The following is a 16,490-nucleotide window of genomic DNA, read 5'->3' on the forward strand; positions in this document are numbered from 1 at the left end:
TAAACAGGAGTGAAGATAAATCCACTTTATCTGAGCTCTCCTCCCGTCGGTCAACAGTTCTGGATCAGAGCAGAATCCGGAGTGACTGCAGGTGATCGTGAAGCTGTTTGGTTTTGGTTGAGAGTTCAAACAAAAAGCAGCGCAGGCCATCCCAGTCACCAAAATAAATGTTGGAGTTGTATGTTTCTGCAAACCACAGATATAAACTACATATTTCAACTTTACTTTTCTTTAGGTAAGGGTTAGGGAAAGATTTTGGGGGCGTGAAATACCTGAAAACATGAAAAATGTCCAAACATCTTGTTGCCAAAAACACAACTGACGGTAGCTTAACTTAGTAGTAATCTGTTGGGTGACAGGCCTAACCTAGCTCTAACCCCTTATCACAAAATCACTATTACCTCCTCCTCCCAATGAGACAGCTCATATAAATATAATCAGAATTGAATCTAAATTTTGATTTGATATGCATGAAATGAACAAATTTAATGTATCTGTGACTTGCAGACATGTACAATGCCAACATTATATTCTGGTGCCTGGGCTGTGCAGGCTGACAAAGTACAAAGACGTTTACAGGAAAGACGTTTACAGGAAAGCAGAAGAAATGACTGAGCTGAAGGAATTCATTTTCATTTCTGTGTAAACGTAACGCCAATTAAATTGGCATCTTGTCTTTCAAGTCTGAGCTATGTAATCTATTGTTACCCACATAAACGACAGCACATTTGTTGGCATTAACAGACTGAATCACCGTGACATAATGACGCTCAACACAATGAGTTACACGCCAAATCCAAAGTACAAGTATGTGCAGAAGGCGCGGCCTAAAACAGCTTTTAAATAACATCCTCAGGCTCTTTGCTAGGTATTCTGAACTTAACCAATTTCTTATTTTGCACTGGATCGGGCTTAAACTTGTCCTGAACATCCAAGAGACCCTGGAAAAAACTGGCAACATTCATTCTCTTAAGGAGCTGTTGCTGAATGGTTACAGCTATTGAAAAAATCGGCTGATGTTTTCATGAAAAATGGTGACTTTTCTTTAAAATATTCATGAAAAATACCAATTCCACTAAGATCCAATAAAAACAGGTGTGTCTCAATCAACCAGTATATGACCACATTTGTGATCACTATTACCTCCTCCTCCCGATGAGACAGCTCATATAGATATAATCAGAATTGAATCTAAATTTTTTTTTAATATGCATGAAATGAACATATTTAACGTATCTGTGACTTGCAGACATGTACAATGCCAACATTATATTCTGGTGCCTGGGCTGTGCAGGCTGACAAAGTACAAAGCCGTTTACAGGAAAGCCGTTTACAGGAAAGCAGAAGAAATGACTGAGCTGAAGGAATTCATTTTCATTTCTGTGTAAACGTAGCGACAAGTTAATTGGCATCTTGTCTTTCAAGTCTGAGCTATGTAATCTATTGTTAACCACATAAACGGCAGCACATTTGTTGGCATTAACACGCTGAATCACCGTGACATAATGACGCTCAACACAATGAGTTACACGCCAAATCCAAGGTACAAGTATGTGCAGAATGCAGAAGGCGCGGCCTAAAACAGCTTATAAATAACATCCTCAGGATCTTTAGTCACCAACACACCTGCAGGAACTCCAACAGGTAAGACGAATTCATTTTTCCATTATTTTTTATCTCAAAGGTAACGCAGTCTTATTGTGTTGATCAGTACAAACATGATTTGAGTATTCATTGTGATCAAGCTGCTCCTGAAACTTTTAAAAATAATATTTTGACATAACTTAATTATGACTTCAAACAATTACAAGTGTTTACTGATGAGTCATCAGTTAGAAAACAGTTTTTAAGTTGTTACTTGCTTTAATAATAATGCTTTTTGTTTATCTGTATCAGTTATAGGCCATTAATGAGAGCACCTTTTGGGTAGACACAAATAGCCAAATAATTACTAAATGTACATATCACTTTTTAATAAGTCAGCAAGTGTGCAATAACATCAAAGGGACAATGACCAAGAAGGTGTTCATAATAATTCATAATTCATTCATTCATAATCTGGAATTAATGGAGGACGTGGAGTCCATTAATTCCTGATTATGAACACCTGCTTGTACCACAATCACTTACAAAAGAATGAAAATCATTTATATTTTCATGCATTTTGAGATGAAAATCTTAATTTTTCACAAGCAATAACTCAGTTTCCCTGGCAACGTCCGAGAGTTTGATTAATAGCTGGAACAATCATTACAATCCCATAAGAAAGAAAGAAAGAAAGATAGATAGATAGATAGATAGATAGATAGATAGATAGAAAGTGGTACCCGATCATTTTTATATGATATAGAACAATAATAATAATAATAATATAATAAAGTGCTGTATGTATTAAACTAAATTATTCACATGGGCTCTTTTGTTATCCCCACTTCAGGCATTTTAATACTGCTGGACTACCTTTTTGAAGCAGAACCGAAGAGAAAAAAACTCTTTCATTTCCATCTTAACGTCCAAACTTACCATCATGGAGCCTGACCGCAGAGACAGAACCATTGTGTTCGGTGGTGAGGAGTTCACAGAGGAGACATTTCTTCAAATGTACCGCCACCATGTTGAAAGAGCTTCACAGTATGTGCAACAAAACCCAAGCTCCAAAAACACGCAACTGTTTGCTTTTTTGGCGCTGCTGAACACCTACGTTCCTGATTCCTACCTCCTGATGTCTGAGTGTCAAAAGATCCTTGGACCACCTGATCCCATCCATGGAGGACCCCCCTTTGAAGAGAGAATGGAGCCATTTACGGTCTTCATCAACACATCCAGTCTAAGCCCTGAACATGGATGTATGATTCACCAAGTGTTTGCACAGATGGATGTGGATCTCTTAGCTGACTTGGGGATTTCCAGGAGTACTACAGTGAAGAACTTCATGTCCTCACTGTGTGGAGATGACCCGCAACCACATATAATCCAGTTCATCAAAGATTTGCTGACAAAGAGAGAATTCGGAGAAAAGGGTAGAGAGAAGTTCTCTCGGTTGATTGAAGATATACTGTTGCAAGAGAAGTTCGACCACGCTGTCTCTGTCTTGAAAACTGCATCAAATACATTCAGACAAAACCCAACTTTCCCCCAAACCATTTCACGTCTCTATTACATCCGAAGAGGCTTTGTTGACTGTAGAAAAGCTGAAGTATGGGCAAAGGAAGCAATCGAACGAGCTCCAAGAAACTCTTATGTGGCTGACACTCTTGGGCAGGTTTACAAGAACCGTTTGTTGAGGGAAGCACGGCAACAGGAGGAGATTTTAGACAGAGCAAAAGATGCCTTCGAAGCATTTAAAGATGTGGAGAAGAAAGCTGATGAAGAAGAGGGCCCAGAGATGGAGGACGCAGCAGGAACAGTAAGCATTTCAGATAGCTTCAACAACAGAGGCCGCTTTGGCTTGATTCAAGTGGCAAAGATAGCCCTTGATAAACTCAATGAGGCCAGCTCTGATCAGTCACGGAGTTTCATCCAACGTTTAAAAATGGAAGTTGAAGCCAAGTTTGACTTTTTTGAATGGTACCTAACCTACTCCCAGCCTGGCATGACAGACTTAGAGCCATATTTCTTCTGGAAGGACGTTGTGCGTTGTTACGAACAATACACAACAAAAGCAGCAGCTGAATCCACCAGCTTCCCAGGCCTTCTAGATTGTCTGAATCACGGCTTTTTCACGTCAAAGGGAAGACGTGCCCGGTTTGAGGAGGCTGAGAAAACGGTGTCTGATTTAGAGGCCATCCGAGATGATTTGAAAACCACCTACGAGGCAGATGTTGGTGATGTCCAAGCATGTGAGAGGTACATCCTCTCCAACATCATCTTGAGCAACAAGATGCCTAAGTCTCCTCAGCTTACCTCGGTGAAAGAACTCCAAGCGATACTACACCGATTCTTGGGCACAGAAGTGGGGAGAAGAAGCCCCGAGTTTTACCTGTTGGCTCTGATGTTGCTTTGGCCTGAGGAACAGCCGGAGGAGGATGATGAGGAGGTGGAACAACCGGCCACGGAGGAGGACGAGTCGGAGGACAAAACCTGGGAGGATGAGGACACGGATGAGGACGAAGAGCCTGCACAGCTGTCTCTTGAGCTCATGTTTGATCCTGACTTGCAACAGCAGGTCACATACATGGAGAAAGCATACGAGAGCGCTAAGTATGGCAAGTATCTTCGAGGCCGGTACCTTTTGCCTCTGTTTTTTCTGGGAAAGGGCTCTGGACTGAGCAAATGGATTCACAAGTCAAGGTTGGATGCAATCGTGGAGAGAAAGGTGGATGCTGAGCTCATTGATGAAGATGATGAAAGCATGAAGGAGAAATGGATCAATGAAATGTGGATCACTGGGGAAGTGTGGCGAGTCCCAGAAATCCAAGATATCCTTCTCCCAGTCCAGGTAGAGCCAGGCCACTCTCCCACAATGCCACAGGAGCATGAAGAGCAGAACATGCTTGTTTGTGCTGGAGAGAAGAAAATAATGGCAAAAGTTGCGGATGAACCAGAAGCTCCAGTGCTGAGCCCAGTGCTTTTCTATCTCGGCTTCACCATTCAGGGTCCTGTCGTCTTCAAAGTGGGATTGAATGGATCTGAACAGTGATTAACCAGACTTCACCTCGACCCCGCATACCACCAAACCCCCCCCATGTTCCTACCTTCAGCACTTAAATCATAGCACTTATGAAAGATACCCTTGATAAATAGCAGCTACTTTGCTCTGATGAGGGCTTGAATATTGCTTCTATCTTTTCTACTCTATCAACGGTGATATGTTGTGGTTTCTTTCTTGTGACAAATGTACTTATTGTAAGTCGCTTTGGACAAAAGCATCTGCTAAATGCCCTAAATGTAAATGTAAATGTAACCAGGAACCCTTCAGAACTGTGATGAAGAGGCAACAACCATTAGCTTGACAACATTAAAGACGTAAAACTCAAATACTAGATATAAAACTCAGAGAATCACCAAAGTCTGCAAGGTTGAGGTGAGATATTTCTGTCTGGACCAAAGAGGTTGAGTGACCAACAGAACAAGGCTGAATCCAAATGTCCGGACTCTCGAGTTCCTGACAAGTCTGTGAATGCTGGAGGCTGTCCAAACCCAAAATTCATCCAGTCCAAATGGACCCTCAAGTGGACTTTTAAGCAGAATTCAAGAGAGGCCGCTTGTGGTGCAAACTTCACCAGACTTCATAGATTTAATTTTATCCAGAATTATTGCAATTCAGACGTGACATGTCCCCCGAATTTTTGTCCATTTAACTGTTCTGCATTATCATATTTTTAGACGGTGGAGAGTTGGATAAAACTTTTTTTTCCAAGATGCTTTGATTTAACAGTATCTTATGGTGGCTTTAATCTAAAACATGTTGATATATGGAAATCTGCACATTATAACTTGTAACATTGTAACAGTTGATTGTTGGGTCTCATCCCAACTCGTCAAAAAAACATGATTTATGACCTTTTTGAGTTATTTTAATATATATATTTTGTGTGTGTGTGTGTTCTAATTCAAATCATTTTTTTTCACAGAAATATGTTGTGAAAACGTCATTGAAAATAATGTTTGCAAATAATGCGTTGATTTGGAAATAAAATTAAACTTGCAATGGGATTATTGCCTTTCTTTGGGAGTTTTTCTGTTGTCTTCATGTCCTGTTGGAAATACAACATTCAAAGTTAGGCATATCTTCCATTTTTCTTGAGTTTCAAAGTGTGGTGAATTGAAGGATGAGATACGTCTGTGTCTTTTGAATGTTTATTTGTCCAGTTGCTGTTTTACACAAATTATAAGACACAGGAAATGCTATTTACTATCTGTTCAACTTCATGCAAGAAATCAAAAGAGAGAAACCTTTCACAGCCATTTATTGACCTTTAAATACTGTGAACTTGGCATGATCTTGGCAAGATTTGTTTAATTGGTGCACAACAATATTAATAATCTCTGTACTTATTCCTAGTCAGTGTATTACCTACAGTAGATGACCGTCAGCTTTATGACGTATTTTACCCACCTAAAATAATACATACATTTAAGCGTACGCTATGTTTTCAACATTTTTGGTGCTTTTCGTTGCCATCAAACAGCCTTTTCCTTTGGCACTACTGTCCACCTGTGTGTAGAAATACATATGTTGTACAGTTGAGGGAATGTAGTGCATATATATTAAGTAGGACTTATTTTAGGTGACTGAAAAACGTCTTGCTGCTGGCACGGTTTCAACAGAACAATGTCCAGCTTCCTGATGGCGCTGCACGATGCTTCTCCACACTGACGGTACCTCATACAACCCCACATCAGAAGACCTGAAACTATCACTTCCAGTAGGCCTACAAGTAAAATTATAGACTTGAAAAATACTCATAAAAGTACCTAAAAAAATGACTATAGTAATTTGAGTAGATATAATATTTATTTCCGATTATCCTGACACTACATGAACGCACCGCACCTTTGGGATTTCCGAGTTCCCCTGAACGCACCATTTCCCCTGCATCAACCTGCTCAGTATCAGTTAGCCGTCCGTTTGTCTGTCACACAGGTGTGTGTGGGTCGATTCGTCCTTTTGTGTCAAGCACCGAAACCTCCAGATGACAAACTAAACGCCCGGCGACTGGAATATTTCCCCGGACTCATGACGGAGACCGTGGCCGCTGTTTGAGCAGGACAACCAGAGCTAACGGTTAAAACATGTTAGCTCCAGCAGCACGACAGGTGCACTGCGGCGGCCGCCAGGTTTGAGACGTTAGCCTCTTCATCGTCAAAAGCTCTGGACATCACTGTGTCACCTCTGTACGAGCTTATGAACACCATCATTTAACAGGTGAGGAGCGTCCACAGCCTGTGTGTCCGTGTGTCTGTCCGTCGTGTCCTGCTTTAGCCCATCACTCCCCAGAAACTCGGGGACAGATTAAGCTAGCTGACGTTGACATGGAGGCAAGTTTGCTAATTGTTGCTTGACCCCCTTTTTTAAGCTTCTGTCAGTGTGTTTGTAAGGAAAGTCGTGATAAATGGACGGTTGACAGTGTGAATGAAGGTTTTCAGGGCAGCACTACGAGCCCAATTGTTATATAACACCCAAGCCTGACAGGTGGAGCACTGGTACACCACCTTTTGTCTCATGTAAACAGCAGCAGGTTGGCAGGTCTCCAGGTTATACTGAGGTCGTAGCCTTTAAAACAGAGTCGATGCAGAGCAGACTCATTTGCAGGTGTTTTTCCTGTTTAATCTATAAATTATTCTGCTTATTAAAGGTGGATTATGTAGATTTGTGGGAGGAAATGTTAATCAAAAGAGAGTGATCCTCATTGACTGATTGCTTTATGCCTAAATAAACAAACTCTTTGGTTTCATGACTGAATAAACAAGCTGAGCTTAAAGGACAACACAGTTTCATACTGGTTTGTTTATACGTGGCGGACCCTGCCACCTTTCTAGCTTCAAACAGTGTACTGGGGACTGCTAAAATTTACAGTCAACTTTAAGTCAACAACAGTGATTAATGTAACTCATAATCTCTCTAAATGTATTCGAGTTGCTCCACCCGTCAGTCCACAACTCAACGATATTCAGTTTGATATCTTAAAAGCCAAATTGTTCTGATTTGAGAGACTGGGACCAGGTATTGTTTAGGATTGTCTGTTAGTTTCCTCATCAAATAATCAACTAGTGCTTCAGCTTTACTTATGTAGATAAAAAAGGCTGCAGCTAAAGATTATTATCATTCAGGGGTGACAACACGATTAATCCAGTAGTCAACTGACAGACGATAAATTCCTAAATCAGTCGTTACAGCTATCTATTGATAAGGTTTCCAGCTTCTCAAATGGGAAGATTTTCTTTGTTTCATAACACATAACACAACATATTCGAATAGCTTTGTGTTTCGGACTGTTAGAAAGTGAAAGTTAAAGGGAGAGCCCGACCAGTACTCAATTTTTGGGGCCGATACCAATACTGTTGTGAGGGAATATCAATATATCAGCATATAAACACACATTTTTTGCAGTGATACCTCATATTCGGCTATCAAACACTTGACAAATATAATTTCACTCAACTTCATTTATTTAATAACTTTAGTTACTTTGTTTGATACTCATGTTATTCAATGTTGATTGAGTATTAATCGTAACGTGTAACTACTCCGATATTGTTGTGAGTGGGATACTGATTAAATTAGTTTGTTTTATTGGAAGCTGTACACAAAAACACGGAAAACGCTGATTACTATCTAATGATTATCGGCCTATTCCTCATACAGTACTTTCTACTTACAATGCTGTTGCATCTTTCGGTGTTTTGGATATTGTACTCCATACCATTATGCAATGTGGATAATATTTCACTTAACTTGGCAGCCTGAGTAATTTTTTTAATCTATAAAATGTCAAATAGTGAAAAAGACCCATCACGATGTTCCTGACCGTCCAACCAGAAACCAAGAGGCAGCAATCCTCCCATCTGACACACTGAAACCAGTGAATGTTTAGAAATCTACTCAGTATATAATCTATTAAAACATTTGCCATCTAATGGATGAATTGACCATCGCTCCACTTTTACTAACAAGCGTTTTTTTGTTTCAGCGGCCTGACATCCATAAAGGGTGAAGATCTACATCAGCTTCTCCCCCTCCACCCCCTATTCCTTTCTTTTCATCTCCCTCCACATCACACCCCTGACATACTGACATGGCCTCGGCCCAGTCCGAGCAGTCCAGCGTCCTGCAGGAGGAGCTCACCTGCCCAGTGTGCCTGGACTTGTACCGCGACCCCTACTTGCTCCCCTGCGGCCACAACTTCTGCAAGACCTGCCTCGACCGCCTCAAGCGGCAAGCGGATCGAGGCCGCTTCCGCTGCCCGGAGTGCCGCGACAGCCACAGGTGTGGCACCAGCTTTCAGAAAAACTTCAAACTAGCCAATATTTCTGATGACTACCGTCAGCGGCGCAGAGCCACCACCGCAGCCGCCACGGCTTTAAAATCCAGAGAGCTGCTGTCGTCGTCTCTGACATCGCAGCAAGCCAGGAGCGTGTTTGCCGTCCCGTGTGACTACTGCCCGTCGGTCGCCGCCGAGGCTTCAGGCGTCAGCGCAGCCGTGGACGGGTCCTCTGCTGCTTTTGTTTCTCAGGAAGACGGTGACCAGCAGGAGGTTGCTTCTGCCGCTGCTGCGTCGTCGTCGTCGTTCGCGGTCAAGACGTGCCTGAAGTGCGAGGTGTCGATGTGCCAGGAGCACGTGAAGCCACATCTGGAGCTGCCGGCTTTCCGCGAGCATCCGCTGACAGAGCCGATGAACGACTTCTGGAAGAGGAAGTGCCCGGACCACGATGAGATATACAGGTGCTCAAATGTAACTTTGATATCGTGATGGTCAGCTGATGAGGATTTTTTTTCTCTCTCCATATTGATTCAGATTCCTCAAACACAAATTTAAAATCTGTTCTCTTTAGGGCTGCGGCGGTTAGTTTCATTATCGATTAATCAGATTATCATTTTCACATAAACACTCATTTGTTTTCCAGATATTACTGCATGGATGACAAGGTGTGTGTTTGCAACGCCTGCACCATAGAGGGTGGACACCTGGGACACACGATCAAGACCCTCAGAAACACAATGAAAGATCTCAAGGTATTATTATTATTATTATTATTATTTTTATTATTATTATTAGTTGTGGTTGTAGAAATAATTTAGGAAATCTCACATCTTTATCTGTTTTGCTCAGAAAGGATAATTAATGATTTTTCTGTCTTATTGATTATAAACCTACATCCCACATGTCATTAGTGAATGATCTAAGAAAATCCCTGTGTTGAAATTAACGACACTTTCAGTGAGAACATTGTATTCAGGAGTTTTGTTCACTCACCTGTTGATTGTTTGGCTCACACAAAGTCTTGTGATGAGTCTGGAATCCTTATGAATGAACATTGTCAGTCGCTGTAGTGTGTGTGTGTGTGTGTGTGTGGCTGTGTGTGTGTGTGTGTGTGGGGCTGTGAGTCACATGACTGTGTGGTCTTTCTATGGGAGAGTTGGATCCACTTCCTGTGCTTTCCAGGTCATTTCTGTGGTTATTCAGTCCAGAAACCTGTTGAATTCAACGTGTTGTATCTGTGGTCTCAGACAGAAGTGACCAATAAGTATTTGTTTTAATTACACTAAGATTTTAGCCACTGAGGATGAGAAAGAGAAATAAAGAAGGGTAAACAAGTTGAAGGATAAATTCACCCTAAATTAAAATGTGGTCAATATTTACTCACCTTCATGTGAAGTTTTTTTTTTAGTCCACAAAACATTTCTGAAGCTTCACAGCAAAACAGTGTTGCAGCATTTTTCTAAACAACTAAGGTTGACGGAGACTTGTTTAAAAAAACAAATAAACAAAAAACATAAATGGCTCTATAAAGCTCGTCCGGACTAATCCAAGACTACGGAAGCCGCGAGATCCCAAATTCATCTGACTTGGACTATTCCAGCCGAGCTGTATGGAGCCAGTGTATGTTTTAAGTTGTTAAACCCGTCTACTTCGGTCCTTCAGAAGAATGCTGCAACAATGTTTTCCTGTGAAGCTCCGAAAACCTGACTTTCCATCAGCATGAGGCTGAGAAGATAATGACTACATCTTAATTTTTGGGTGAACTTTTTCTACCCCCACCCTTGTCTTTATATGAGCATGTAACAATCTGGAGGAGGTCTCACACTGTGTGGTGCTCTGTCGTCACCACAACTCTTTAAAGTCACTTTGCTTTCGTGAAAAAAGAGGTGATGAGGAACCCGATCAGACGGAGCAGTATTGGCTTCATCTCTATGATTAGCTGTCCCGGAAAAGTCATAAAATACAATGAAAAACGACACAAGACCGTTTTTAACATCTGTATGATTGTGCTCCTCGTGTTCACCAGGGAACGCTGGATAAGCAGCTGTACAGGGTTGAAAGGAAGTACAGCATGGCAGAGAGGAAACTCCAGGAGCAGAAGGAGAAGGAGAGGCAGAATAAGGTAACATGGCACACAGCTCAGGTTCAACAGGGCGAACGGATTCATAAACATGAACCATTAACTAGAGATGTTCCCACTGAGTCAGAGAAGATACAAATACTGCACATCTCCTACAACAAGTGTGTTATCCTGGTGACACTCTGTTCTCCATCTCTTTCCCCCTCATCTAGAAGTTCATGGACGACTCCGAGCAGGGCCTGACCAGGCTGGGCGAGGAGATGAAGGCCAGGGTACTTCGCTTCGTCGCCAGATTGCGGGAATTCACGCGCACTCACTGCGACAACAACGGGCCGGCAATCCAGAAGAACATCACCAGGATCTGCCAGGACCAGGCTCGTCTCCAGGAAGTCTGAAAGTACTGGAATTAACCTGTTAAATACCTGCCATGGGTAGAAAAATGGTGAACTCAGCTCTGATGCTAAAACCCCCAAATTCCCAGAAAAAATATAAAAGTTATGACCTCAGCGATCCTCAGCTGGATGGATTTTGTCTATAATAATCAATTATGTTGTTTCCAGGTGACAGCGATGGGCTAGAAAGTTACTTCCTCTATACCCAACCTATGTCATGGCGAGACGCTCAGCGCTACTGCAGACAGCACCACACTGACCTGGTCAGTGTGAAGACTAAGGAGCAGAATGTAGAGATTTTTGAGCAGGCAATGGGCGACACCATCTGGATCGGGCTGACCAGAGAGGACTGGATGTGGTCTGACGGAAGTCTGGGCTCTTTCAGGAACTGGAACGAAACCAGTCCTGATAATGACGGAGGCGCTCAGGACTGTGTTGTGATCCTAAAGTCCCTCCAGCATCAGTGGGATGACAGCGATTGTGATGTCAGCTATCCTTTTTTCTGTCAAGGCCGTGAGTTATTCAATATCAAGAAGCCAAATAAGCTTATATTTCCCAAAATGTGGAACTGTTCCTTTAGGTGACATGAATCTCTTTGTTTTTAGAAAAGAAAACTAAGTCAACTGTGGTGAAAGTGAGAATCAGCTCTGGGGTAAATCTGGAAAATGAGAGGGAATCACTGCTGAAGCAGGTGAGAGAAGAAGAGAGACAAACTCACAGAGAAGTCAGCGTGAAGGAAAACGGATTAATAGTTAGAAACTCTTGCTTGTTCAGATTCAGGCAGAGCTGGAGGAACAGGGCTTGACGGAAGTTACAGTCCGCTGGCGCGTTGACAAAAACAATCAGATCTTCCATCAGGAAAAGGACTATGAAACCAAATAAACAGGTGCGTAAGTTTATCAGAGAGCCTCATCGACACATCCATGAGACCAGTTTTTCTTCATGCCTTTCATTGCCCTTTTTCTCATGAACCCAATCATTCTTTTTATAATGCAGGTTGTTGAAGACAGAAGCCGTCAAAGATTCAGATGTTGTGGAGCTTCTCACTGAAGACGAATACAGTCACGTTGTTCTGATTAAATTAAATAGTCGTCACTGTACAGACGATTGATGGAAGGTCTTAAGAATCAAAAAAGGCTCTGTAGTTTTCATTGATTGCTATATTTTACTAGGTGATAAATGTTGTGTGTTGGATTTAAATAATTATATAATAAACTTGACATCATAAAGATGTAATATGTATTAAGTCTGCATTAAAATGTCTGCAAACGACCACATTTGTTATGTAATTTGTTGAGTTGTGTACTTTCATAATCCCAAATGTTTCAAACCAGACAAATCCAGAAGTTTACTCGAGCTGTTTCATCAGGTAGCCGTCGCTACTTCCGGGAAAAGTGAACTCAGCTAATGAGAAAAGGTGAATCAAATTTTAAAACATCACCTCCACCACAACAGATTGCTGCTGCAGTCAGGTTGATAAACAGGAGTGAAGATAAATCCACTTTATCTGAGCTCTCCTCCCGTCGGTCAACAGTTCTGGATCAGAGCAGAATCCGGAGTGACTGCAGGTGATCGTGAAGCTGTTTGGTTTTGGTTGAGAGTTCAAACAAAAAGCAGCGCAGGCCATCCCAGTCACCAAAATAAATGTTGGAGTTGTATGTTTCTGCAAACCACAGATATAAACTACATATTTCAACTTTACTTTTCTTTAGGTAAGGGTTAGGGGAAGAATTTCGGGTGCGTGAAATACCTGAAAACATGAAAAATGTCCAAACATCTTGTTGCCAAAAAACAACTGACGGTAGCTTAACTTAGTAGTAATCTGTTGGGTGACAGGCCTAACCTAGCTCTAACCCCTTATCACAAAATCACTATTACCTCCTCCTCCCAATGAGACAGCTCATATAAATATAATCAGAATTGAATCTAAATTTTGATTTGATATGCATGAAATGAACAAATTTAATGTATCTGTGACTTGCAGACGTGTACAATGCCAACATTATATTCTGGTGCCTGGGCTGTGCAGGCTGACAAAGTACAAAGACGTTTACAGGAAAGACGTTTACAGGAAAGCAGAAGAAATGACTGAGCTGAAGGAATTCATTTTCATTTCTGTGTAAACGTAACGCCAATTAAATTGGCATCTTGTCTTTCAAGTCTGAGCTATGTAATCTATTGTTAACCACATAAACGACAGCACATTTGTTGGCATTAACAGACTGAATCACCGTGACATAATGACGCTCAACACAATGAGTTACACGCCAAATCCAAGGTACAAGTATGTGCAGAAGGCGCGGCCTAAAAACAGCTTTTAAATAACATCCTCAGGCTCTTTGCTAGGTATTCTGAACTTAACCAATTTCTTATTTTGCACTGGATCGGGCTTAAACTTGTCCTGAACATCCAAGAGACCCTGGAAAAAACTGGCAACATTCATTCTCTTAAGGAGCTGTTGCTGAATGGTTACAGCTATTGAAAAAATCGGCTGATGTTTTCATGAAAAATGGTGACTTTTCTGTAAAATATTCATGAAAAATACAAATTCCACTAAGATCCAATAAAAACAGGTGTGTCTCAATCAACCAGTATATGACCACATTTGTGATCACTATTACCTCCTCCTCCCGATGAGACAGCTCATATAGATATAATCAGAATTGAATCTAAATTTTTTTTTAATATGCATGAAATGAACATATTTAACGTATCTGTGACTTGCAGACATGTACAATGCCAACATTATATTCTGGTGCCTGGGCTGTGCAGGCTGACAAAGTACAAAGCCGTTTACAGGAAAGCCGTTTACAGGAAAGCAGAAGAAATGACTGAGCTGAAGGAATTCATTTTCATTTCTGTGTAAACGTAGCGACAAGTTAATTGGCATCTTGTCTTTCAAGTCTGAGCTATGTAATCTATTGTTAACCACATAAACGGCAGCACATTTGTTGGCATTAACACGCTGAATCACCGTGACATAATGACGCTCAACACAATGAGTTACACGCCAAATCCAAGGTACAAGTTTGTGCAGAATGCAGAAGGCGCGGCCTAAAACAGCTTATAAATAACATCCTCAGGATCTTTAGTCACCAACACACCTGCAGGAACTCTAACAGGTAAGACGAATTCATTTTTCCATTATTTTTTATCTCAAAGGTAACGCAGTCTTATTGTGTTGATCAGTACAAACATGATTTGAGTATTCATTGTGATCAAGCTGCTCCTGAAACTTTTAAAAATAATATTTTGACATAACTTAATTATGACTTCAAACAATTACAAGTGTTTACTGATGAGTCATCAGTTAGAAAACAGTTTTTAAGTTGTTACTAGCTTTAATAATAATGCTTTTTGTTTATCTGTATCAGTTATAGGCCATTAATGAGAGCACCTTTTGGGTAGACACAAATAGCCAAATAATTACTAAATGTACATATCACTTTTTAATAAGTCAGCAAGTGTGCAATAACATCAAAGGGATAATGACCAAGAAGGTGTTCATAATAATTCATAATTCATTCATTCATAATCTGGAATTAATGGAGGACGTGGAGTCCATTAACTACTGATTATGAACACCTGCTTGTACCACAATCACTTACAAAAGAATGAAAATCATTTATATTTTCATGCATTTTGAGATGAAAATCTTAATTTTTCACAAGCAATAACTCAGTTTCCCTGGCAACGTCCGAGAGTTTGATTAATAGCTGGAACAATCATTACAATCCCATAAGAAAGAAAGAAAGAAAGATAGATAGATAGATAGATAGATAGATAGATAGATAGATAGATAGAAAGTGGTACCCGATCATTTTTATATGATATAGAACAATAATAATAATAATAATATAATAAAGTGCTGTATGTATTAAACTAAATTATTCACATGGGCTCTTTTGTTATCCCCACTTCAGGCATTTTAATACTGCTGGACTACCTTTTTGAAGCAGAACCGAAGAGAAAAAAACTCTTTCATTTCCATCTTAACGTCCAAACTTACCATCATGGAGCCTGACCGCAGAGACAGAACCATTGTGTTCGGTGGTGAGGAGTTCACAGAGGAGACATTTCTTCAAATGTACCGCCACCGTGTTGAAAGAGCTTCACAGTATGTGCAACAAAACCCAAGCTCCAAAAGCACGCGACTGTTTTCTTTTTTGGCGCTGCTGAACACCTACGTTCCTGATTCCTACCTCCTGATGTCTGAGTGTCAAAAGATCCTTGGACCACCTGATCCCATCCATGGAGGACCCCCCTTTGAAGAGAGAATGGAGCCATTTACGGTCTTCATCAACACATCCAGTCTAAGCCCTGAACATGGATGTATGATTCACCAAGTGTTTGCACAGATGGATGTGGATCTCTTAGCTGACTTGGGGATTTCCAGGAGTACTACAGTGAAGAACTTCATGTCCTCACTGTGTGGAGATGACCCGCAACCACATATAATCCAGTTCATCAAAGATTTGCTGACAAAGAGAGAATTCGGAGAAAAGGGTAGAGAGAAGTTCTCTCGGTTGATTGAAGATATACTGTTGCAAGAGAAGTTCGACCACGCTGTCTCTGTCTTGAAAACTGCATCAAATACATTCAGACAAAACCCAACTTTCCCCCAAACCATTTCACGTCTCTATTACATCCGAAGAGGCTTTGTTGACTGTAGAAAAGCTGAAGAATGGGCAAAGGAAGCAATCGAACGAGCTCCAAGAAACTCTTATGTGGCTGACACTCTTGGGCAGGTTTACAAGAACCGTTTGTTGAGGGAAGCACGGCAACAGGAGGAGATTTTAGACAGAGCAAAAGATGCCTTCGAAGCATTTAAAGATGTGGAGAAGAAAGCTGATGAAGAAGAGGGCCCAGAGATGGAGGACGCAGCAGGGACAGTAAGCATTTCAGATAGCTTCAACAACAGAGGCCGCTTTGGCTTGATTCAAGTGGCAAAGATAGCCCTTGATAAACTCAATGAGGCCAGCTCTGATCAGTCACGGAGTTTCATCCAACGTTTAAAAATGGAAGTTGAAGCCAAGTTTGACTTTTTTGAATGGTACCTAACCTACTCCCAGCCTGGCATGACAGACTTAGAGC

General features: G+C 41.1%; 1 protein-coding gene across 2 annotated transcripts; it reads left to right on the top strand.

Moving 5' to 3' along the window:
- The first annotated feature begins 6,513 nt into the window (after positions 1 to 6,513).
- On the top strand, positions 6,514 to 11,654 carry LOC311251488 (E3 ubiquitin/ISG15 ligase TRIM25-like). Of its 2 annotated transcripts, none has more exons than XM_084343944.1 (6): positions 6,514 to 6,868; positions 8,634 to 9,385; positions 9,568 to 9,676; positions 10,951 to 11,046; positions 11,217 to 11,401; positions 11,565 to 11,654. In XM_084343944.1, exons 2-5 carry the CDS (start codon positions 8,739 to 8,741, stop codon positions 11,397 to 11,399), a joined length of 1,035 nt encoding a protein of 344 aa, XP_084200070.1. In that variant the 5' UTR covers positions 6,514 to 6,868; positions 8,634 to 8,738; the 3' UTR covers positions 11,400 to 11,401; positions 11,565 to 11,654. The 2 variants fall into 2 exon arrangements, with proteins under 2 accessions (XP_084200070.1, XP_084200069.1); XM_084343943.1 differs by having other exon boundaries at positions 11,217 to 11,446; positions 11,565 to 11,648.
- The last annotated feature ends 4,836 nt before the right edge of the window (positions 11,655 to 16,490 follow it).

Source organism: Pagrus pagrus (assembly GCF_965226575.1).
Source record: "Pagrus pagrus genome assembly, chromosome: 22".
Lineage (NCBI taxonomy): Eukaryota > Metazoa > Chordata > Actinopteri > Spariformes > Sparidae > Pagrus > Pagrus pagrus.